Source organism: Podarcis pityusensis, assembly GCF_964106645.2.
Source record: "Podarcis pityusensis genome assembly, chromosome: 11".
Lineage (NCBI taxonomy): Eukaryota > Metazoa > Chordata > Lepidosauria > Squamata > Lacertidae > Podarcis > Podarcis pityusensis.
This window is the reverse complement of record NC_138036.1, coordinates 18,283,030-18,304,057: the sequence shown is the minus strand read 5'-3', so window position 1 is coordinate 18,304,057 and position 21,028 is coordinate 18,283,030. Positions and strand designations below refer to the sequence as shown.

Genomic DNA, 21,028 nt, shown 5'->3' with positions numbered 1-21,028 from the left:
TCTGACCCTGAGCTACCGCCCTATTGTGTAATGCATGGAATTGGAGAGAGGAAGGACAGGTGCCAGGGCTTTCTCTTCCACCCTTTTCTCCGCCTGGGGAATACCCAGGCCAGCTGATTTTCCAAATTCTTCACTGTCAACAAACTCCAGGCTGCTTCCCGAAAGTCAGCAGCAGGCTCTGCCTCCTTTTGGCAGGGGTTTTTGTTTGTTTTTCTGCTAATCAATAACAAAAAGGAAAGGACAAAAAGCTTCCCATTTGGGTGCTACGGTTTTGGTGTCTCCGTCGACAGCAGCACCATGAAAACCTTACTGCCTCTTATAGCGGCACTGTGCATCTTAGGAGCAAACAGTTTTGTCTCACCAGGGAGGAAAAGGTAAGTGGACTTGAAAATGAATACATAAATGAAATAAGCCTGTGTCGCATTTCCCGCAGCAAATGTAGAATTTGCTCTGATTTCTCTTTGGAGCCTGAGGATAGCGAATCTGAATGGTTTCCAATTTCAGCATCAAGGTAGTATATGAGACCGCAGTTCTACGTATGCTTGGATTGTAATCAGCACCAGTGAATTCAGTGGGAGTGGCTTCCAGTTCAAACATGAAAGGAAGATCCACTGTAAGGTTTCCCAGGAAGGAACATGGCTCTTGAAATATACTCAGAGTCGCAAAGTGATTTCATGCTCTTTATTCAGCTCATAGTGGTGAGGAGGAATGAATAATTGTCCCCTCACAGTATCTGCTTTATATACATTATTTACACAATGGGCTGCACATGATTGGCTAATTCTGGAATTCTACTGTAAGCCAATCAGGTTGTGGATTCACTTCTATCTGGAGCAGGATTGGGTGGTTCCTGCCAACCAATCATACTGCTGCATTGTTCTAGGACCAATCAGACTGCTGCATTCTGAATCCTATTGTTCTAGGACCAATCAGACTGCTGCCTTTTGGATCCTATTGTTCTAGGACCAATCAGACTGCTACAGTTTGGATCCTATTCAACTCAGTACATAACACCCCTCCCCTCTAAGTTCCAGTCCTGCCCGGGAGGTCGCATTCATAGTCCTCAAGGTATGCCGGCGGCCTACGTGTGCGTTGTGGCCTGGGGTGTTCCCTGGTCCGGGCTCCGGGTTCTGGCTCGTGTTCCAAGGATGCTGGCTGTGATGCGGCTGTTTGGTCTGGTGCAACCGGCTCGCTCAGTCGTGGTTCTGGTTCCGGTGTCCTTTCGGCCTCACGGGTCCTCTCTGTATTTACTGATTCTGCCTCTCCTGCTGGCCCCTCCTGCTCTATGGGCCTCACTGCCCCGCTGTTCCCTTGGGACTCCTCTGACCTGTCCTCCTCCTGGTTTTCTCCCGGGAATCGTCGCCGTATCTGGTCGCAGTGGCGGCGCCAGCATTGCCCCCCATCCGTTAGCACCTCGTACGACACGGGGCCAGTGACCCTGGTGATTGTGGCGGGTACCCATGCTGGGCCTGCCCCAAAATTCTTTGCGTACACTGGGTCCTGGGCCTCGAAGGTCCGGGGGTTCCTGCCTTCCCCCACCACTACCTCATCCTGAGCTCTATCGGGGTGAAGGCGGTCCAATCTGATTGCAAGGCGCCGACCCATTAGTAGTTCAGCGGGGCTCCGGCCAGTCGTTGAGCTGGGGGTGCTGTGCTGTGCTAGAAGGAATGTGGCAAGGCGGTACTCCCAGTCCCCTTGCGTCATGCGGCGAAGGGTGTCCTTGGTGGTCCGCACCATGCGTTCTGCTTGGCCATTGGTGGCAGGGTGGAACGGCGCCGAACGGATGTGGCGGATGGCGTTCTGCGCTGTGAAGGTTTGGAATTCTCCTGACGTAAATGCAGTCCCGTTGTCTGAGACGAGAGTGTCAGGGAGCCCGTGGGTTGCAAACAGCCTGCGTAGTACCCGGATGGCTGCGGACGTGGAAGTGGACGGTACCAGTGCGACTTCCAGCCATTTGGTGTAGGAGTCCACCACTATGAAGAATGTTTTCCCCTGAAAGGGGCCAGCGAAATCCACATGCAGGCGTGACCATGGTGCTCGGGCGGACTCCCAGGACTGGACTGGGGCCCTTGGGGGATCTGGGCGGGATTCTTGGCAGGCCTGGCAGTGTTTGACCCAGGCCTCTATCTCTCCATCGATCCCCGGCCACCACACATAACTCCTGGCAAGGGCCTTCATTCTTACTACCCCTGGATGTGTCTCGTGTAGGGCTGTGAGGACCCTTTTGCAGAGGGGCTGGGGAACAACGACTCTGCTTCCCCATAACAGGCACCCCTTGTGGGCCGACAGTTCATGTTTGCGGGTTGTGTAGCCGGCGAATTCTGGCCCGGGGCTGCTGCTGGGCCATCCCCTCCACACCCAGTCCAGGACCCGGGAGATGACCCTATCTTTCTTGGAATGGTGTGCAACTTCTTGTGCCTGAATGGGGCGGTCGGGAAGCAGCTCCAGGCTCATAACCTCTTGTGCAGGTGCTGGGTCAGGGCCTGTTTCCGGTAGTGGTAGCCTGCTGAGGGCGTCCGCATGGCCCATCGCCTTCCCAGGTCGGTGAATCAGTGCATACTGGTAGCTGGCAAGGAAAATTGACCACCTGAGGACGCGAGGAGACAGCACTTGGGGGGTCTGCTTTTCGGGGGCAAACAAGCCAAGCAACGGCTTGTGGTCAGTCACCACGGTGAAGGGCCGCCCGTACAAGAAATCATGGAATTTTTTTACTCCCTTTACGATTGCCAGACCCTCCTTGTCGATTTGCGAGTAGTTCCGCTCGGTTGTGTTGAGTGTCTGGGAAAAGTACGCCACCGGTACCTCTCTTCCATCCGGGAGTTGGTGCCCCAGGACAGCCCCAATGCCATAGGGTGAGGCGTCGCATGCTAGCACCACCGGCAGCCTCTCGTCGAAGTGTGCCAAGACCGAGTTTGAGACAAGCAAGTCCTTGACTGCCTGGAATGCGGCCTCCTGGCGCTGGCCCCACACCCAAGGGGCCCGCTTGTCCAGGAGTCTGTGTAGGGGCTCCGCTACCGCCGCCTTGTGGGGAAGGAAGGAATGGTAAAAGTTCAATAGTCCCAAGAAGGCCTGAAGTTCAGTCTTGCTCTTGGGCGCTGGGGCATCACAAATGGCCCGTACCTTGTCCCCAGTCGGGTGGACCCCTTCTGCGTCCACCATAAATCCCAGAAAGTCCACCTGAGGCACTCCTAGTAGACATTTTTCCCGCTTCACCTTGAGACCCGCCGTCTGGAAACGGTGCAGAACGGTGCGGAGGCGGTCCTCAAACTCCTCTGGTGTGGGGCCGGCAATCAACACATCATCGAAGAAGGGGGTGACGCCAGGAATCCCTTTAAGGAGGGAGTCCATTATATTCTGGAATATGCCTGGTGCCACGCTGACACCGAATTGCAGCCGCTTTACCCTGAACGCTCCTCTGTGCGTCACAATCGTCTGTGCCTCTGCTGTGGCCTCATCTACTGGCAGCTGTTGATATGCTTGGGCCAAGTCCAGCTTGCCAAAAATTTTCGACCCAGCCAGGGTGGCAAGGACATGGCTGACCACTGGCACTGGGTATGCGTGGGCCGTGAGGGCCTTGTTTATGGTACATTTGTAGTCTGCGCAGATGCGGACCGAACCATTAGGCTTGACGGGTGTGACGATTGGGGTTTCCCAGGGAGCATTAGGCACCGGCTCCAGCACTCCTTGCTCTACGAGTCGGTCCAATTCCTCGTCTATACGGGGTTTCAAGGCGAACGGGACCCGGCGGGCCTTGAGCCTGACCGGTCGTACTGCGGGGTCAAGCTGTAGCGCAATGGGGGGGCCCGTATACTGTCCCAATTTCCCATCGAAAACCCCTGGAAATTCCTTGCATATGGCGTCCACGTCCACTTGTAAGCTAGTGTGGTTCACCCCGGTGACAGCTAGCCCCAGTGGTCCAAACCATGCCAATCCCAGTAAGCTAATGTAGGGGCCCTTGACCACAAGCAAGTCCAGTTGCCGCGTCCGCCCTCGGTATTGCACCCTGAAGGTCCCCACCCCCATTGTGGGGACCTTACGTTTCTGGAAGTCCCGGAGGGTGAATGGGGCCGGCCTGAGTTTGGGACCCCCAGTGGGACACAGTTTCCTTAAGGTCCTTGCCGAGATTATGGATAGAGTTGAACCCGTGTCAAGCTCCATGCGGCATGGGGCCCCCTCTATCTGTACCTCTACATAAATTTTCTCTACGTTGGGGTGGGGCAACTGGTATACCTGGAAGTCCGTGAGCTCCGTCGAGTTGCCTTGGTGCGTTGGGCCCCGGGACCTGGGGCTCTTGGATTGGTCATCTGATGCCTGGTGTCGGGTGGGCCGAGCCCGACACACCCGGGCGATGTGTCCCGATTTTCTGCACTGCCTGCACTCTGCGTTGCGGAAACGGCAGGTCCTCCTCTCGTGACTCCCCCCGCAGCTTGCGCAGTTCCCTCCTTCTCGTCGAGGCAGCTGTGGTCTGTGCGCTGCTTGAGTGCGCTGCTGTACTCGGTGCACCTCCTCCCTGTCGGATCCTGAGTCGTCGGTGAGGTCTTCATGGTGGACCCTCGGTTGGGATGGCAGGCTCGGCCGTGCCTCTTGGGTCGACCTCTCGGCAGCTTCTGTTGCCAGGGCCTCCTCCAGAGCGACCTGGAACGTTAGGTCCTTCTTAGCGTAGAGGCGCCGTTGCAGCTTCTCATCCTTCAGGCCACCGACGAGGCGGTCACGAAGCATGTTCTCCAGCTCTGAGAAGTTGCAGAACCGGGCGGCTTGGCGGAGAGAGGTCACAAACCCAGTTATGGTTTCCCCAGGGGCTTGCTGCTTTGCGTAGAAGGCATTTCGACGAGCCACCACTGAGGACTGCGGCGAAAAGTGCCCCTTCAGCTGTTCCATTATTGTTTTGTATGGAACAGTAGCGACGTCTTCAGGCGCAAGGAGAGCCCGGGCGATTTCAAACGTCTCCTCTCCGCAGACGCTGAAGAATATCGCCCTCTTCTTGGCGTCTTCTTCGTCGGTGACCCCTTTGGCTTCTAGGAGGAAGGTGAAACGGGAGGCGTACGCTTCCCAGTCTCCAGATGCTGGGTTGAATGGCGAGAAGCTGCTGTTGGCTGCCATTCTGAGTTCCTTGTGCCCCGGAGCTGAAGCCTGGATACACGGTGCGAGGCAGCGGTGCGGCAGTTGGCGGTGCTGCGGTGCTGTGTGTGGCAGTCAGCTCAGCGGGATCCCACCTTCGTCGCCAGTGAAATATACTCAGAGTCGCAAAGTGATTTCATGCTCTTTATTCAGCTCATAGTGGTGAGGAGGAATGAATAATTGTCCCCTCACAGTATCTGCTTTATATACATTATTTACACAATGGGCTGCACATGATTGGCTAATTCTGGAATTCTACTGTAAGCCAATCAGGTTGTGGATTCACTTCTATCTGGAGCAGGATTGGGTGGTTCCTGCCAACCAATCATACTGCTGCATTGTTCTAGGACCAATCAGACTGCTGCATTCTGAATCCTATTGTTCTAGGACCAATCAGACTGCTGCCTTTTGGATCCTATTGTTCTAGGACCAATCAGACTGCTACAGTTTGGATCCTATTCAACTCAGTACATAACAGCTCTTGGGATGGAAAAAAGTCCTGGATTTTGGACTGCCCAATCTAGTTTTAAAGATAGAAGCATCATAAGAAAGGAGAGCAAGGACCTTAAAGTTCTCCATCAGCAGTGAGGACGTGGAGAGCAGACTGAGAAGGCGCCAAGTCAAGTCACCTCATGGTCGCAGGCTTCCCCACTATAGCAAGATGGGCTGTAAATATTTCTGCCTTTGCCTCTGTGTCCATAAAAATCAGCATATGCAAATATATGTCCCTTTTATCTTCTCTTTTGGTGATGTCTTTTCCCTAGTATGGGGCCTATTTCCCCCCCTTCCCCAATAACATTGCTTCTGATTTTTAGTTTACTGCATAGTACTGCATAAAAGCATCTTGTTGTTCTATACTAAGAGAGCGAAGAGAAGTGGACGTCAGGCCCATCGATTGCTTGCTGAGCCGCTGGAGCGAATGGGGACCGTGCAATGCTTGTGCAAAGGAAAGAGTAAGTCATGGGTTTGTGACTGATAGTTAGCCCAGGAGGCTTTTGTTTGAAACAACAACAATGTGTTTTAGGGATAAGAATGTAAGATTAGCCTTAGGATCAGTGGCTCACCCAGTCCAGCATCCTATTCTCACAGTGGCCACTCAGATGCCTGCAGGAAACCCTCAAGCAGCACCCCAGCACAAGAGCAATTTCCTCCTGCAATTTCCAGCCCCTGTGATTCAGTATCAATGGCAACTAGTTCTTGCCATTGATAGCCTCCACGAATTTGAATTTGTTCCGACCTCTGGCAATGGCACACCTTGTGGAGCTCCAGTTTATATTGTGGTCTATCATAACTGGTGATGGCTCTGCTTAGTTCAACCCAGAAGCGACTCAGTAACTTCAAACTCCTGACAGTAAAGTAAATGTTCATGACTTTGGGGGGGGGGCAGGGGGTAGCTTTTTTAGTTTTCTGACTTTGTAGAGCCACTGGATAACAATGAACTTAGTGGCGCCATCCGTAATCTGAATCGGAACAACAGTAAGGTACGAATTATTAGGGCTGTTGATATTTTTATCTCAGCACAGGGGTTAGACTCTGTGATGCATGCGCCTTTTCCAAACCCGATGTTCCAGTCCTATCCTCAAATTATCCGGCAATGTAGTCAGCGTATATTTGGTGGATTGTAGAACAAAGAGTGCCACCTACTGGTGCACTGCACTATACTTTTAGAAGGTTTCTGTGTACAACGGTCTGTATGTTCCTACAGCCCTACTGTTAGGCGAGGTGAGGCAGCCACCTCAGGCAGCAAATACTGGGTGACAGGTAGTGGTAGGGAAGTTTGCCTTGTGCTCCTTGAGCTGGTCTGCTGCCGTCAAGTATGCCAAAGGACACTGTCCCTTTGCCACTGTTGAAGTAAAATTCAACTCCTAGTCCAGTAATAATAATAATAATTTATATTTTATTTTATTTTATTTTATTTTATTATTTTATTTTTTATTACCCTACCCATCTGGCTGGGCAGCTCTCAACAGAATATTAAAAACACAATAAAACATCAAACATTAAAAGCTTCCCTGAACAGGGCTGCCTTCAGATATCTTCTAAAAGTCAGGTAGTTGTTTATTTCCTTGACATATGATGGGAGGGTGTTCCACAGGGCGGGCGCCACCACCAAGAAGGCCCTCTGCCTGGTTCCCTGTAACCTCACTTCTCACAGTGAGGGAACTGCCAGAAGGCCCTCAGAGCTGGACCTCAGTGTACAGGCTGAACAATGGGGGTGGAGACGCTCCTTCAGGTATACTGAGCCGCGGTCGTTTAGGGCTGTAAAGTTCAGCACCAACACTTTGAATTGTGCTTGGAAATGTAGTGGCCTTCTGAATGTGGAATATGGGGGCAAGGTTCCATCTTGTCCTTTGCTTTAAGCAGCAAAATGTCTTCAGGAATTAGCATTGTAGAAAAAGTAGTCATTGGTATTTTCTAACCAGGCATGCCTTTTGATCAAAGCACCAAAGAATGGAGACTCCATTGTGGAGATGCGATGAGTAGGCCTCCTTTTAATTTTGTGCATAATCCGCCCCCCAACCTCCCGCTTAGTTTCCGTCAAAGTTATTTGGCGTGTGCAAAGAATGTACTGGTACATCATTTCATGGCTGCTCAGCCACACCAGTCCTTTTGAGCACCTGTAATTCTTCTTCCTTTCTTTTCTAAAGTATCGCTCGAGGAGTGTTGTGAGATTCGGTCAATATGGAGGGAAGCCATGTATTGAAGCTCTGGGAGACAGACAGTCCTGCCAGCCAGACACCCCCTGCCCTGAAGAGCTACCAGATTGTGGCAATGACTTCATGTGTGAAAATGGTATGCATTTCTTTTGCATTATTCTTTGAAACTGATTCCCACGGTGGATTATACTGGAGATCATTAGTTGCCCATCACAAGGCACCATCTTGTCATGATTTAGCAGCTCTCTGAAATACTCTTACGGAAGTCCCTTCTCATACACATTCACCTGGTGCGTATTTCACCTGGAAATGTTGAGCTTGTTTTCCTGATTGTAATGCCAGAGCTTCTGTTCTGTTTTCTAACATTCCTCTCACCCCTAGCGTGTTGTGTAATTGTGGCTTTTTGGCCAATGTTGCCCTAATTTTCATTCGCACCAGAGACATGGTGCCACACAACAGTCTATGTTTTTACTGATTTTTCAAATTTTAGCAAATCCACCCCAAATGATCCCCACCCCCATGCAAACAGCAGGAAAGAATTGTATGTTGGTAATACTACACCAAATGTTGTCACTTCACTCCCAGAAACAGGTTGGGTTTTTTTCCTGGAATCAAGTAACATGAAAATTAGCTCATAGTTTACTGAATTGGTATTGTACATTTTTGCTGGTTTGGTTGTCACTCCTAATCAAAATATTGTCTTTTATCATCATCATCATCTATACCACCCCTCATCCTCAAAGGACAATTATACGTATGTGTGTGTGGTTGTATTTGTTTAATGTCTACATTTTCACAGTGACAATTTTTTAAACATCGAAAGGGTAAAACAGGTTTTCATTTCCTTTATGGTCAAAAAATCCACCAGTGGCACTGGGGGAAACCCAACTCGGTTTGATTCAAGCCAAAAGACTGAGAGCAATAAGAACTGTTTAACAGCTAGAGATATGGTTCCTCATTCTACACTTAGGACACTGTATAAAGAAAAGGTTGGTGTGTAATACGGAAGACGATTGTGGAGACTTTTCCGATGAAGACAATTGCGAAGGTGATCCTCGTGCACCCTGTCGTGACCGTATAATTGATGTATCAGAGGTTGGAAGAACAGCTGGCCGTGGGTAAGTTCTGGGAAGTTCTTGGGAGAATTATGGGAGATGTATCAAATCTATTGGCAGGGCCGAACCTACTGTTAGGCAGTTTGAGATGCCTACCTCTGGTGGCGGATGCTGTTAGTTTATGAGAAGCAGTGGCAGAAGGTCCCTTGCTTTTTCCTCATGAGTCCCGTGGTCATTCTGCTCTGTTAGAGGGCAGGTCTCTGTGTGCCATGTGATGTGCCCAGCATTCCATAGCTAGCTTGCCCTCCATTGTGGTAAGGATGAATTACAGCTGTACCTCAGAAGTTGAACGGAATCTGCTCCGGAAGTCCGTTCGACTTCCAAAACGTTTGGAAACCAAGGCGCAGCTTCCGATTGGCTGCGGGAAGCTCCTGAAGCCAATCAGAAGCCACGTCGGGCGTTTGGGTTCCAAAGGACATTCACAAACCGGAACAGTTGCTTCTGGGTTCGCGGCGTTTGGGAGCCAAAACGTTCAAGTTGCAAGGCGTTCATCAACCAAGGTGCAACTGTATATTTGAATGGTATAGCAGGTTTTAAGTGACCAAGATCCTGGAAGACGCTAGTTTGTTGTGCGATTTTGTTGCAGTGTCAACATTCTGGGCATGGAACCGAAAGAAAGCCCATTTTACAATGAGTTTTACAACGGAGTCTGCGACAGAGTCCGCGATGGGAATACTGGAATATACTATCGCAAGCCATGGAATGTTGCTGTGCTCAATTATGACGTAAGCCCCTTTGTGCAAAGTGGAGAGTGTGCATTTGACTCCATGCTCACCTAACTTTATCCAAAATGCATACGCCTCCTGTACGTTGTTGTAAAATGCTACAATCTGATGCTTCGCACTGACTGGAGTCCTGAAGCCATTGCTAATTTGTCTCCAGCCAAGGTTTTTATTTTAAAAAACGTTGTTTTTGTTTACCAATAATATTGCTGCTTTTTTGTTTTGGTAAACTGCTTTGAGGTTTTCCACAATCAAGCGATATGTACATTTTATGAAATGAAATTTAAACAAAGGGGTGGGCACCTTTGCATAAGGTAAAGACATCCCTGCCCCGTCAACCACCCTCCTGGTGCATACACAAACAGAAATGAATCTGACACTAATGAAGTTGTGCTGATGTGAACAGCTGGGGGAAAGAGCTGCGCAACACACCCAGGGGGCGGGAACAAATTTGCTGAGCTCTAAGGCTGTGATAACCACACTATTGCACACACAACTCTGCAACGGTATCAACACGGTTTACAAATTCCGAAGGGTCACTTTCACATGAAAGGAGACCTCCAAAACATCATTAATTCTTTTGTGTTTTGAGTTGATACCCTAATCTCCAATCACTGCCACACTAATAATGATAATAATAAATTTTTATTTATACCGCGCCCTTCCTGGTTCAGGAAACCGGGCTCAGGGCGGCTAACAACAAATTTAAAACACTTAATTGATGCTACAAAAAACCAGCATGAAATACGTATAAAGCGTAAATAACAATAAAATCAAAAATCAAAAATCAATTTTTGGGGGAAATCCATCCAATAAACATTAGATGATCACCAGGGCTAGCTGGTTAAATTAGTCCCACTTGGGCCAGCGTGGAGACCAGGGGAGAACCAGCTGTGGGATCCCAGAACTGGCAATCTTCACAAAAAGGGGAGGGGAAGGGAAGGAAGGGGAACAAAAGATCTGGATACTAAAGCTCTGGATAGGTGTATTGTTTTGTGTGAGGCTTCTCCATCACAGAAAAGCAGCATAAAAGGTTTAAAAACAAACCAAGAAGTTCTAGACAATGGGTGTTTCGCTCTCGTCTTCTTTTGGTCCAATGAGCTAGACATCAGTCATTGCTATGGCTAAAAGGTAAAGTACTGGCTAGTTTCTCACAAAACAATTGAGAATAGCATCTGCACATTTTGTAGTATATCTCAGGTATTACAGATGCTGGAATCTAGGGGGTTATGGCTGATCTGAGGGCAACCAACCTATTATTCCCACCACTGGGGGGATTCTACAGATATATTTTAGTTTTAAATATTTTGTTCAAACTCATACAGACTGAAAACTCTTGTTTTTAACTTGTCGGTGGCAGGAATTGATTATTTGTTTGTTTATCAGTTCTCTCCCACGCTGCCCCGTCTTTTCCCCCTGTTTTGTTTTGGATCTTCTATGTTTTTGTTTTTACTTTGGGAATGTGCTGGCCTTTGCTTATATTTGCTTTTACAGCATGATAAATGGGTCATTACAACAAGTGTCCAGTTGTTAGGGTTTAAGCCTCGTTTTAAATGTATTCTATTCTATGTGCAAACTGCCTTGAGAGAGTGGTTTAGAGAGCTATTAATAAATTAAGAAGAATAACAAATAAGCAATAAAGTTGGTGTGAAATAATAGATGGATAGATAAATGATAGAGATAGATAGATGATAGATAGATAGATAGATATAGATAGATAGATGATAGATAGATAGATGATAGATGATAGATAGATATAGATAGATAGATGATAGATAGATAGATAGATAGATAGATAGATAGATAGATAGATAGAATGAACTTTCAGAGGAAATGTGGGGACAAAATGAATGAATGAATGCACTTTATTTCAATTAATGCGCTTTTCTAGCTGTCCTGAATCTGCTGCCGTACATTTTCAATTATTGGCTCTAAGTTTCTAATGTTATAACAGAGAGTGAAAACCATTCCTTCCATTAGGCTGCATATATTCCAGGCAGATTGCCTACTAAATTGCCTGCTATATCATTTTTTCTCTTTCTAAGACAAAAGGAGACAAAAGATTTAGAAATGAAGTCTACGAGGACCAGGTGTCGGCAGTAAAGGAAATGTTCAGCGAAAGGCATAGGTCTGCTCAGTCTAGCTTTTCTCTCAAATTGACACCTACAGAAGTAGGAAATGGCGCATCCATCGGCTTGAGTTTGAGCACGAACACAAACGCATCCTCCAATGAAACTCTACATAAATTCTTAAAGGATTCTAAAGGAAAGGTAAGCTATCCTAAACAAACAAACCCAAAATGGGGAGCCCTTCTGTGTTATTTGGGGGACTTGATATTAGCACGCTGTTAGGAGTGTTTTATTTATTTATTTATTTAGCAAAACTTGTACAGTGGTACCTCAGTTTTCGAATGTAATCCATTCCGGAAGACCGTTCGAGTTCTGAAATGTTCGAAAACCGAAAACTCAATAACCGACAGCTAGGCCTCAGGATTTTTCAGTCAGCAGAAGCTGTGTGGCATGTTCGACTTCCGAGGCGTGTTCGAAAACCGAAGCATTTACTTCCGGGTTTATGGCGTTTGAAAACCGAAATGTTCGTCAACTGAGATGTTCGAAAACTGAGGTACCACTGTATACAGCTTAAGATACGTTTGTGTGTGTTTTCCTTAACAGTATAAAGTATTTATTTAAAAAGCAATAAAAACAGGCTTTCTTTAAAAAGGAGACACAATGAAACAATCAAAATATAGATGAAATCAACAGGGTGTTTTTTGAAGGGATACATGTGAAACTGACCACAGGTCTATCCCTAGCTTAAAGAGTCCCAGGAAACAGAGCAGGGTAGAATATAGTACCTGCAGTTTGCCATTAAAACGTTACCGGTGGCCTTGCCCCTTGTCCTACTTTTTAATACAGATTTTATATTGATAAAACTTTTATATAAACTTCATATTCTTTTTTTAAAAAACAAAAAAAAGTTTGTTTTAGGGTATTGTGTGACCTATTTACTTTACTATCTCATTGCTCCCCATCAGACAGAGTAGGTTTCATAGGAGACAACTCCTTGGAGCTGAGGTCCCTCCAAGCTCCTCCATTAAAATATTACAGGGGACTGGGCATCCCCAAAGTTGATGGGCACTGCCATTCAAATGCACTGCATCTTGTGATCAATTATGTGCACAGGGCTTACCTGGGCTCTCCCAATATTTTATTCAAGTTAGTAACTCAGTAGGTTCCAAGTCCCTTCAACCTATGGTGTGGATGCTAATCTCCCCTAATTGTTTGAGGGGCCCAAAAATGTTTCAAGGGGAGGAGCTGTTCCCACATTCATTTTTGTTTCATCCTCCTTGGATATATATGCAAAGTTTTTTGAGTCAGTCCACGTGATTCCTAATCCCCTAGTTGAGGGGGTCCATTGAAACTAAGTTTTGTTTTGGGGATTGTAAGACTGTCCCTTCCACCCTGATGCTTAGGAATATGTTTAGAGCCCTTTCCAGAGGCATGTTTGTATATACACCAATGACTCTTGAATGAGGAATAATGTGAAAGCTGTGGAGGTTTCCTTCAACCTCAGCAAAATTGTCTAATGAAAACAAATTCCCTGCCACTTTGGGCCTTTGATAACTGTAGAGCAGGCAGGAATTCACTGGTGAAGCTTCACCAGGCAATATTTAATTTCTATACAACCGTCCATCCAAAGATCACAGGGTGATTTAAAATATAAAAATACAAACCATAATAAGGAATGAAAACAATAACCCATACACCAGGGCTCAGCCAACTTTTTCAGCAGGGGGTCGGTCCACTGTCCCTCGGACCTTGTGAGGGGCTGGACTATATTTGGGGGGGGGGGGGAATAATGAACGAATTCCTATGCCCAACAAATAATCCAGAGATGCATTTTAAATAAAAGGACACATTCTACTCATGTAAAAACACAGTGATTCCTGGACTGTCCATGGGCCAGATTGAGAAGGCGATTGGGCTGGATCTGGCCCCCGGGCCTTAGTTTGCCTCCCCATGCCATACATGCACAGTTTAAAGGGCCATAGTTTTTTTAATTGGCCAAAGGCCTGGGGGAAGAGGAATGTTTTCACTTGGCACCTAAAGATATGTAAGGAAGGCACCAGGTGGGCCTCCCTGGGGAGAACATTCCACAAGTGGGAGCCACCACAGAAAAGGCCTGCTCTCGTGTTGCGGTGCTCTGGACCTCTTGCAGAGGAGGCACATGTAGAAGGGCCTCAGATGGTGACTGCAGGGTCCAGGTTAGTTCATATGGGGAGGCAGTAGAAGCTTCAACCGTTCTGCTTTAAAGAGGAAAGTTGAAGAGGGATGGTTGGTAGGTGTGACTTCTGGGGCAGCATTCTAACATGCTACCCTTATTGAGCACTGCAGGTTTTAATTTTGAGAAGGAGTCAAGCCCCTGACAAGTTAACCCACTTGCGGAACAATAGTGCTTGAAATCCTTTCCAAAGGGAGGATGCCATCAAACGGAAGACTTCCCTCCATAATGTCGGACACATTGTCACCGTAGAGATGGGAGAACATCTGGTCCTCTCGTTTTCCCACTGGCAGAAGGTTAACCCCGTCGTTCTGCATTACAGCATCAAATATTTTTTCACGTGAAAGGAAACATGGAACTGGGAACCTTTCATATGCGAAGGCGTGACGTCCGCCTGACCGACACGTTCCTTGAAGATGTAAAATATCTGCCCAGTGCATACGACAAGGGAGAATATTTTAAATTTTTGGAAATGCACGGAACTCATTTTGCACAGAAGGGAACGGTTGGTGGGAAATATGAACTAATGTATGTACTGGACAACCAAACAATGAGAAGTGAAGGTAGGAACTGTTTCATTAATTTCAGAGGCTATACTCCAATCCAATTCAGGCTGGGTGCTACCCTATCTGATAATAATACTGAACTATGGACAAAAAAACCAAACTAGCAAACATACTTTTACATAACCAATATCTATGGCAATAAACTATCACAAAAGGAACAATCCAAAACCAATAAGTGATTATTTGGTCTGTTTGTGCAGCCTAAAGCAAAGTCACTGCTTGTAGAGAAACTAGCAAACCAATCAGCTGGTGTTGCCTTTGATGTATTAGCACAGCTGGAATTTCCATCACAAGAGCTGTGATGCGTACTCTTATATTAGACTAGTCCTCAACTGCAAAATTGTGACTAATGTAATATAAAGACAGGAGACGAGAAACGCATAAAAAATGTGGCATTGGTCATTATGACAGGGACACGGGTGGCACTGTGGGTTAAACCACAGAGCCTAGGACTTGCCAATCAGAAGGCTGGCGGTTCGAATCCCCGTGATGGGGTGAGCTCCCGTTGCTCTACCCCAGCTCCTGCCAACCTAGCAGTTCGAAAGCACGTCAAAGTGCAAGTTGATAAATAGGTACCGCTCCGGCGGGAAGGTAAACGGCGTTTCCGTGTGCTGCTCTGGTTCGCCAGAAGCGGCTTAGTCATGCTGGCCCCATGACCTGGAAGCTGTACACCGGCTCCCTCGGCCAATAAAGTGAGATGAGCACTGCAACCCCAGAGTCGGCCATGACTGGACCTAATGGTCAGGAGTCCCTTTACCTTTACCTTTAGTCATTATGACATGACTGGATATCACCCATAAATGAAAACTAAAAAGTCTTTGCTGCTTTTTCTTATGGGTACAACTTGATTGCCTTTCCGAATATAATTTCATGGTTCAGGAAATTTGTTAATGAGCCTTTCCCTCCTTCCATCTTTTATTGAATGTCTGTTTTTAACTCTGTTTGCAGGAGTCACCGTCGAAGACGTAAAAGCTTGCCTGGGTTACAATACAGATTTTGGTTTAACAGCTGGCACATTTGAAGTCAATCATACCAACAAAGGGAATGACTGCAAAAGTAGAAAGATTAGAAATGGTAAATATATCTATATATTTAAAGATTTATGTTCAAAATACACAAAAAGGGGACTATATATTTGGGCACACCCACTTCTGAAAATTTCATGTCCAAGCTGGCATTGGCGATGGCAAATGTGCCCCTGTTGCAAAGGTGGCCCTGTGGCAAGGAGGTGCACTTTCAGAACTCATTAATCTTTACATCATCCATTCCAAAAGAAATTTAAAAGATGAGTAAGTAAAGTGATGGACTATGCTGAATCAGCAAATTTAACAGCTAAAATAAGAGAACTTAGCAATGACTGTTTTATGGAACAATGGAAGCCTTTTTTTGGATTATTAAATAAATATTATAATATGATGAATTCACGAGCAGAATTTGAACTATTTATTGCATTATGGTTATGATATAAAAGAGGGAAGAAAGGACGAAGCAAAGGGGTGGAATTAAAAAAAAAACACCATGGAAAATGGGATGGGAAGTCAATAAAGCCTAATAAAAAAATTTAATGTGAAATTTGTGGAATTTTAATCAAATACTTTTTTTTTTAAAAAAAAGACATTTTAAAAAGGAGATTGCACAGTAGCACAGATTTTGAGTGTCCCACAGTACATATGTTGTCATGAATTTGGCAAAAAGGGGGGGATTTGTTTGTTGTTCTGGGCCTTTCCAGGTGTTTGTCTGCATAAGAAAGTCAGAATGATGGTGAGACAACATCCCGAGGGACCTTGGTCCATCCTTGTCCTGTTTCTTTCCTCTGCAGAGGACAACACCAATAAGAGCGGAATTATCCACAATGTGATATCTCTCGTTCATGGAGGGAAGACTGAAGTTCTGGTTAGGCTGAAGGAAAAGCTGTCGCGAGGTCACAGCGTCGTTGATGTGGAAGACTATGTCCAGTGGGCAGCGACGCTCCCTGATGCTCCCACAGTGATACAATACGAAGTAAGAGGGTTTTCTTCCTAAACTGATGCGCATATTGGTATGTGGGAGAGCAGACATGGCTCATCCCTGGTGAGGATGCACATTGCCCTTCCCTTCTCCTCAGATCTATTATTTTATGAGCAGGGAGGGGTAATAAATGCCATTCCTCCTCAGCTTGGATCTGCTGCAGTTGGTGACCAAGTGCCTTGGTTTGTGTGCAATGTGCTGGGTGCACATGTAAGAGTGTGTGTGTGGCAACATCTGCTTTCGACCACAAGCACCACTGGCATGCGCATCTTCAGACGGTTGGCCGAGAGCAACTAAGGTCCTTAGGCCAAAATATCAGTCACCCCTGCTGTAAATGCTGCCCCCTTGAAATAATAATGATAATGATGATGATGATGATGATGATGATAATAATAATAATAATAATAAAAATAAATTTTGTTTGTATCCCGCTCTCCCCAGTCAAAGCTAGGCTCAGAGCGGCTAACATCATATAAATAAGACAATATGCATAATACAATATACAATATGCAAATAAAATAACATTCAGCATTCATTAAAACAATATAGAATAATATTAAATATCAGCATTTCAAAATTAAACAGAAATCCACTCAACAGTTACAATAAGTAATTTCTAAACTCCAATCAATAAAACAACAGCAAACCACAGTGCACAACATAATACAATACAAAATGAGAAGCGGAGACTGGAGGGTGGAGCAAGGCAGGTGGAAGGAGGCCTTGCCTGATAGAGTCTCTCCCCTCACAGTTCTTCCTCCAGGCACAGCTTCCTTATGAGGACACCCAGGGCCAGAGGGTGGGGCAAGGCAGGTAGAAGGTGGAAATAATAATAATAATAATAATAATAATAATAATAATTTATTATTTGTACCCCACCCATCTGGCTGGGTTTCCCCAGCCACTCTGGGCGGCTTCCAACAAAGATTAAAAATACATTAAAATGTATGACCTTTATTTATTGCTGAACCATGGCGAGTGAATAGGCACGTGTTATGTTTCCAAGGTAAGCACAATTTTTACCTGCAAATAAGAGCTGAGGAATTTTAGGTGCTTTCCGTGCTAGGATATTGTGAAGGAATTGGACTTTGCTGTCCAAGACTCTGTTTTACCTGAGAACACCCTTTCCTCACATGGTAGAGAACTCAGAGTAGCTAAGAGGAGGCTATCACAAATGTCAGGGAAGCTTTGATCATGCTTGCCCAAAGAATACCGCTGCTGTAACAAGCTGGATTAAGGTATTTGCATTTCTTTGCAGCCGTACCCAATTTCTACTCTCATACCGGTGACGATACCCAACTCCACCGTAAAGAGGCAGAATCTCGACCGAGCCGTGGAGGACTACGTTGCTGAATATAGTGTTTGCAAATGCCAGCCCTGTCAAAATGGTGGCACTGTCATGCTGTTGAACGGAAGGTGTGAATGCGGATGCACCCCTTACTTCAAGGGAGAAGCCTGCCAGATACCCTCAGCGTTTTTTTCACCAGGTCAGCAATAGATCAAGAATTGAGGGTTTATTTCCATATTCTATTCAGGACAAGTGAGCTGCGAAGATAAAGCCATTATCCCACCTAACCCTGCACTAGGGCTCTGCTCATACAAACAGTGATGGAATTGTTCCTGGACGATGCCACTGAAGATGCGGGGTAGTGGAATTGCATAGTTTACTACACCTGCAAAAAACCCCTTTGCATAGAAACAGGTGTTATGAAGAATATAGTTTTCACCAAGATATTCTCTGGGCCTTCACATCTCTAAACCTGGAACCAAGAAACTCTACCAAACTGGTGGAAAACAGCAGGGTTAGGACACAAGGCTTAGGGCCCTCGTATTTATGGGACCACCTCTCCTGGTATGCCCCACAAAGGACCTTAAGGTCCATGAATAACCATAGTTTAGAGGTCCCGGGCCCTAAGGAAGTCAGACTATCCTCCGACCTGTCCCATCCTCTGTCCCATGAGACTAGGGCCCTTCAGGATTTAACCTTCTTCCATCGGGCCTGATCTTTTATTTCCTTCTCTTCCCTCCCCCTCCGCTTTTATGAAGATTAGCCGCTCTGAGACCCCACAGGTAATTCTCCCCTGGCCTCCTCGCTGGCCCAAGTAGGACCAATTCAGCCAGCTAGCCCTGGGGATTATCTAATGCGTATTTATTTATTTCCCCTAAATTGATTTTTGAATTTTATTGTTATCCATGGTTTTAAACTGTATTTTATTCTGCTTTTACAATTAAGTGTTTTAAATTTGTTGTTAGCTGCCCTGAGCCCGGTTTTTGAACCGGGAAGGGCAGGGTATAAATAAAAAATTATTATTATTATTATTATTATTATTATTATTATTATAGCGGAGAAGTTGGAGTTCCAGAGGCATTGGCCATTGTGTCAGGTAGAAAAGTGCCTGGGGGAGGAGTTGTGAGGGAAAGGAGCAAGTGGTAAGAAGGGTTAAGCATTCCTCTCCTGTCCAGCTCTTCACTTAAAATGACACCCTGTCCTATTGCTTTGTAGCTGTTCTGTGGAAGCAGAGATCCCTTATCCACCTAAGAAACACCCCTATACCAAATTGCACCCTGACTGACCATTTGGGCTTACAGACACGAAGGCAGTTACTTCAATATCAAAGTAACTGCAGTGCAAGTTTGTTTGTTTTTTGTTTTGATGTTAAGACTCAAAATATTTTCCACTCCAATCTTTAATTCAGTCGCAACTGGCACCGATGGCGGCTGGAGCTGCTGGTCTACCTGGTCGGCTTGTGTGCAAGGAGAACGCACTCGGAGAAGGCAGTGTAATAATCCTGAGGCTCGTGGGGGCAAGGACTGTGCAGGAGCTGACTCGGAATTGGGCTACTGTGCTGCTGACATTAAATAATGGTGTAGAAGACGCAAAGCAGGTTTGTAGTTACTCAGTGGGTGTAATAAATAGAAGTCCAACTTGGGTGGGGCAGGAAAATCCCCCAGATCAGTACGCAAGAGGAGAGGTAAGATTGTTCCACTGGGCAAGCACAATGTTGCATTTTTATTGTGGTTATTACAGGGTGACCGCAAATTACATTCTAGGTCATTAGTGGGGTACCTTGAGCCCATAGGCCTCTCTCATGAAGCCAGGGGCAGACTTGGGTCTTTCACATTTCAGCAGAGTTCCATGCAAGGCCAAGCTCTGCGCCCAGTGTGGAGAAACTGGTAAAAGGTAAAGGGACCCCGACCATTAGGTCCAGTCATGACCGAATCTGGGGTTGCGGCGCTCATCTCGCTTTACTGGCCGAGGGAGCCGGCGTACAGCTTCCAGGTCATGTGGCCAGCATGACTAAGCCACTTCCGGCGAACCAGAGCAGCGCACAGAAACACTGTTTACCTTCCCGCCAGAGCGGTACCCATTTATCTACTTGCACTTTGACGTGCTTTCGAACTGCTAGGTTGGCAGGAGCTCACCCCGTCGCGGGGATTCGAACCGCTGACCTTCTGATCAGCAAGTCCCAGGCTCTGTGGTTTAACCCACAGCACCACCCACGTCCCTGCAGAGAAACTGGTACCACTGCCCTAAACCTGCCTCTAGCGAAACCTCCCAGGCCTTCCCATTTGGCTCTGAAAGCCATTTCAGCCAAGCCACTTGCCCCTTACCTGATATCATACAATGTAGGCTTTTAAAAATAAAATACCACGTGCAGGAGAGAGGGATGGCAGCCAACAGCATCCCCCGGTGGAGCCATCCACTCTGCACATGAAGAGCCCTTACAAGTTTTGCCCACTGACTACATAGGTTGCATCGAAACCGTACATTTAAAGCACATTCAACACACATGGTTTCCCCAAAATTCTGGAAACCATAGTTTTCCCTTTGTGGAGCCGTAATTCCCAGCACCCGTACCAAACTACAGTTCCCGGGGTTCTTTGGGGAAAGCCATGTGTTTTAAACATGCACTGAATGTGTTTTAAATGTGTGGAGTGGATGTGACCTTTGCAGCAACTTACATGTGCAGAATTTTGACTATGGTGTCAATCTCAAGTTATCTGGAAGCCGCCAGCCTGCTTTGGCATTGCAAACTCTGCGCATTATATTGGCCGCTCCTGCACTGAAGATTCTCTGGTTAGTTGATCTAGCTGACTGTGTGTCTTTTCACAGGTGTTTGATAGGAACACGACACAACTGGAATGACCCTTGGATCTCCACAGCAAAGTTCAAGCTGCCAAAGAGATTTGAAAGATAAGCCAGGAAATCTTGGAACCTGGTGTTAATTTGTTTTCCTTTCCTTCCTTTCTTTTTTTTTTTAAAAGAGTTGAAAATAAATTTAATCTGATGACTGGCTCAGCACAATACATTTGTATTATTTATTGCTGACACTTTTGTATTAAATTTGTGTGCCACCCTTTCTCCAAGTTGCTCAGTGCAGGGCTTGATAGATTTGTAAAATCATTTATATTCTGCTTTTTGGGCCCCAAAGGACCCCTCAAACAGCTCACATCCAAGCACAAAAGTAATGAAACAGAAACCAATGAAAATACAATAAAACTGAGAACAAAATAAAACAGCGAAGCATAATTACCAAGGAGCGACAATGGATTTAATTGTT

At 46.3% G+C, this 21,028-nt stretch overlaps 1 protein-coding gene across 1 annotated transcript; it reads left to right on the top strand.

Annotated features, from left to right (window-relative positions):
* Positions 1-222: 222 nt before the first annotated feature.
* C9 (complement C9) lies at positions 223-20,772 on the top strand. The gene is made up of 12 exons (XM_080972758.1): positions 223-374; positions 5,981-6,071; positions 7,767-7,911; positions 8,746-8,893; positions 9,477-9,615; positions 11,658-11,882; positions 14,216-14,456; positions 15,408-15,533; positions 16,279-16,460; positions 17,725-17,953; positions 19,163-19,351; positions 20,581-20,772. Exons 1-11 carry the CDS (start codon positions 298-300, stop codon positions 19,327-19,329), a joined length of 1,770 nt encoding a protein of 589 aa, XP_080828884.1. The 5' UTR covers positions 223-297; the 3' UTR covers positions 19,330-19,351; positions 20,581-20,772.
* The last annotated feature ends 256 nt before the right edge of the window (positions 20,773-21,028 follow it).

What these genes read in the sequence shown, in the direction of transcription:
- C9 (XM_080972758.1), top strand. Translation starts at nt 298, where the DNA reads ATGAAAACCTTACTGCCTCTTATAGCGGCACTGTGCATCTTAGGAGCA. An exon ending in TAAAGGATTCTAAAGGAAAG is followed by an intron (nt 11,883 to 14,215) that starts GTAAGCTATCCT and finishes TCTGCATTACAG; the next exon opens with CATCAAATATTTTTTCACGT. An exon ending in CCACAGTGATACAATACGAA is followed by an intron (nt 16,461 to 17,724) that starts GTAAGAGGGTTT and finishes ATTTCTTTGCAG; the next exon opens with CCGTACCCAATTTCTACTCT.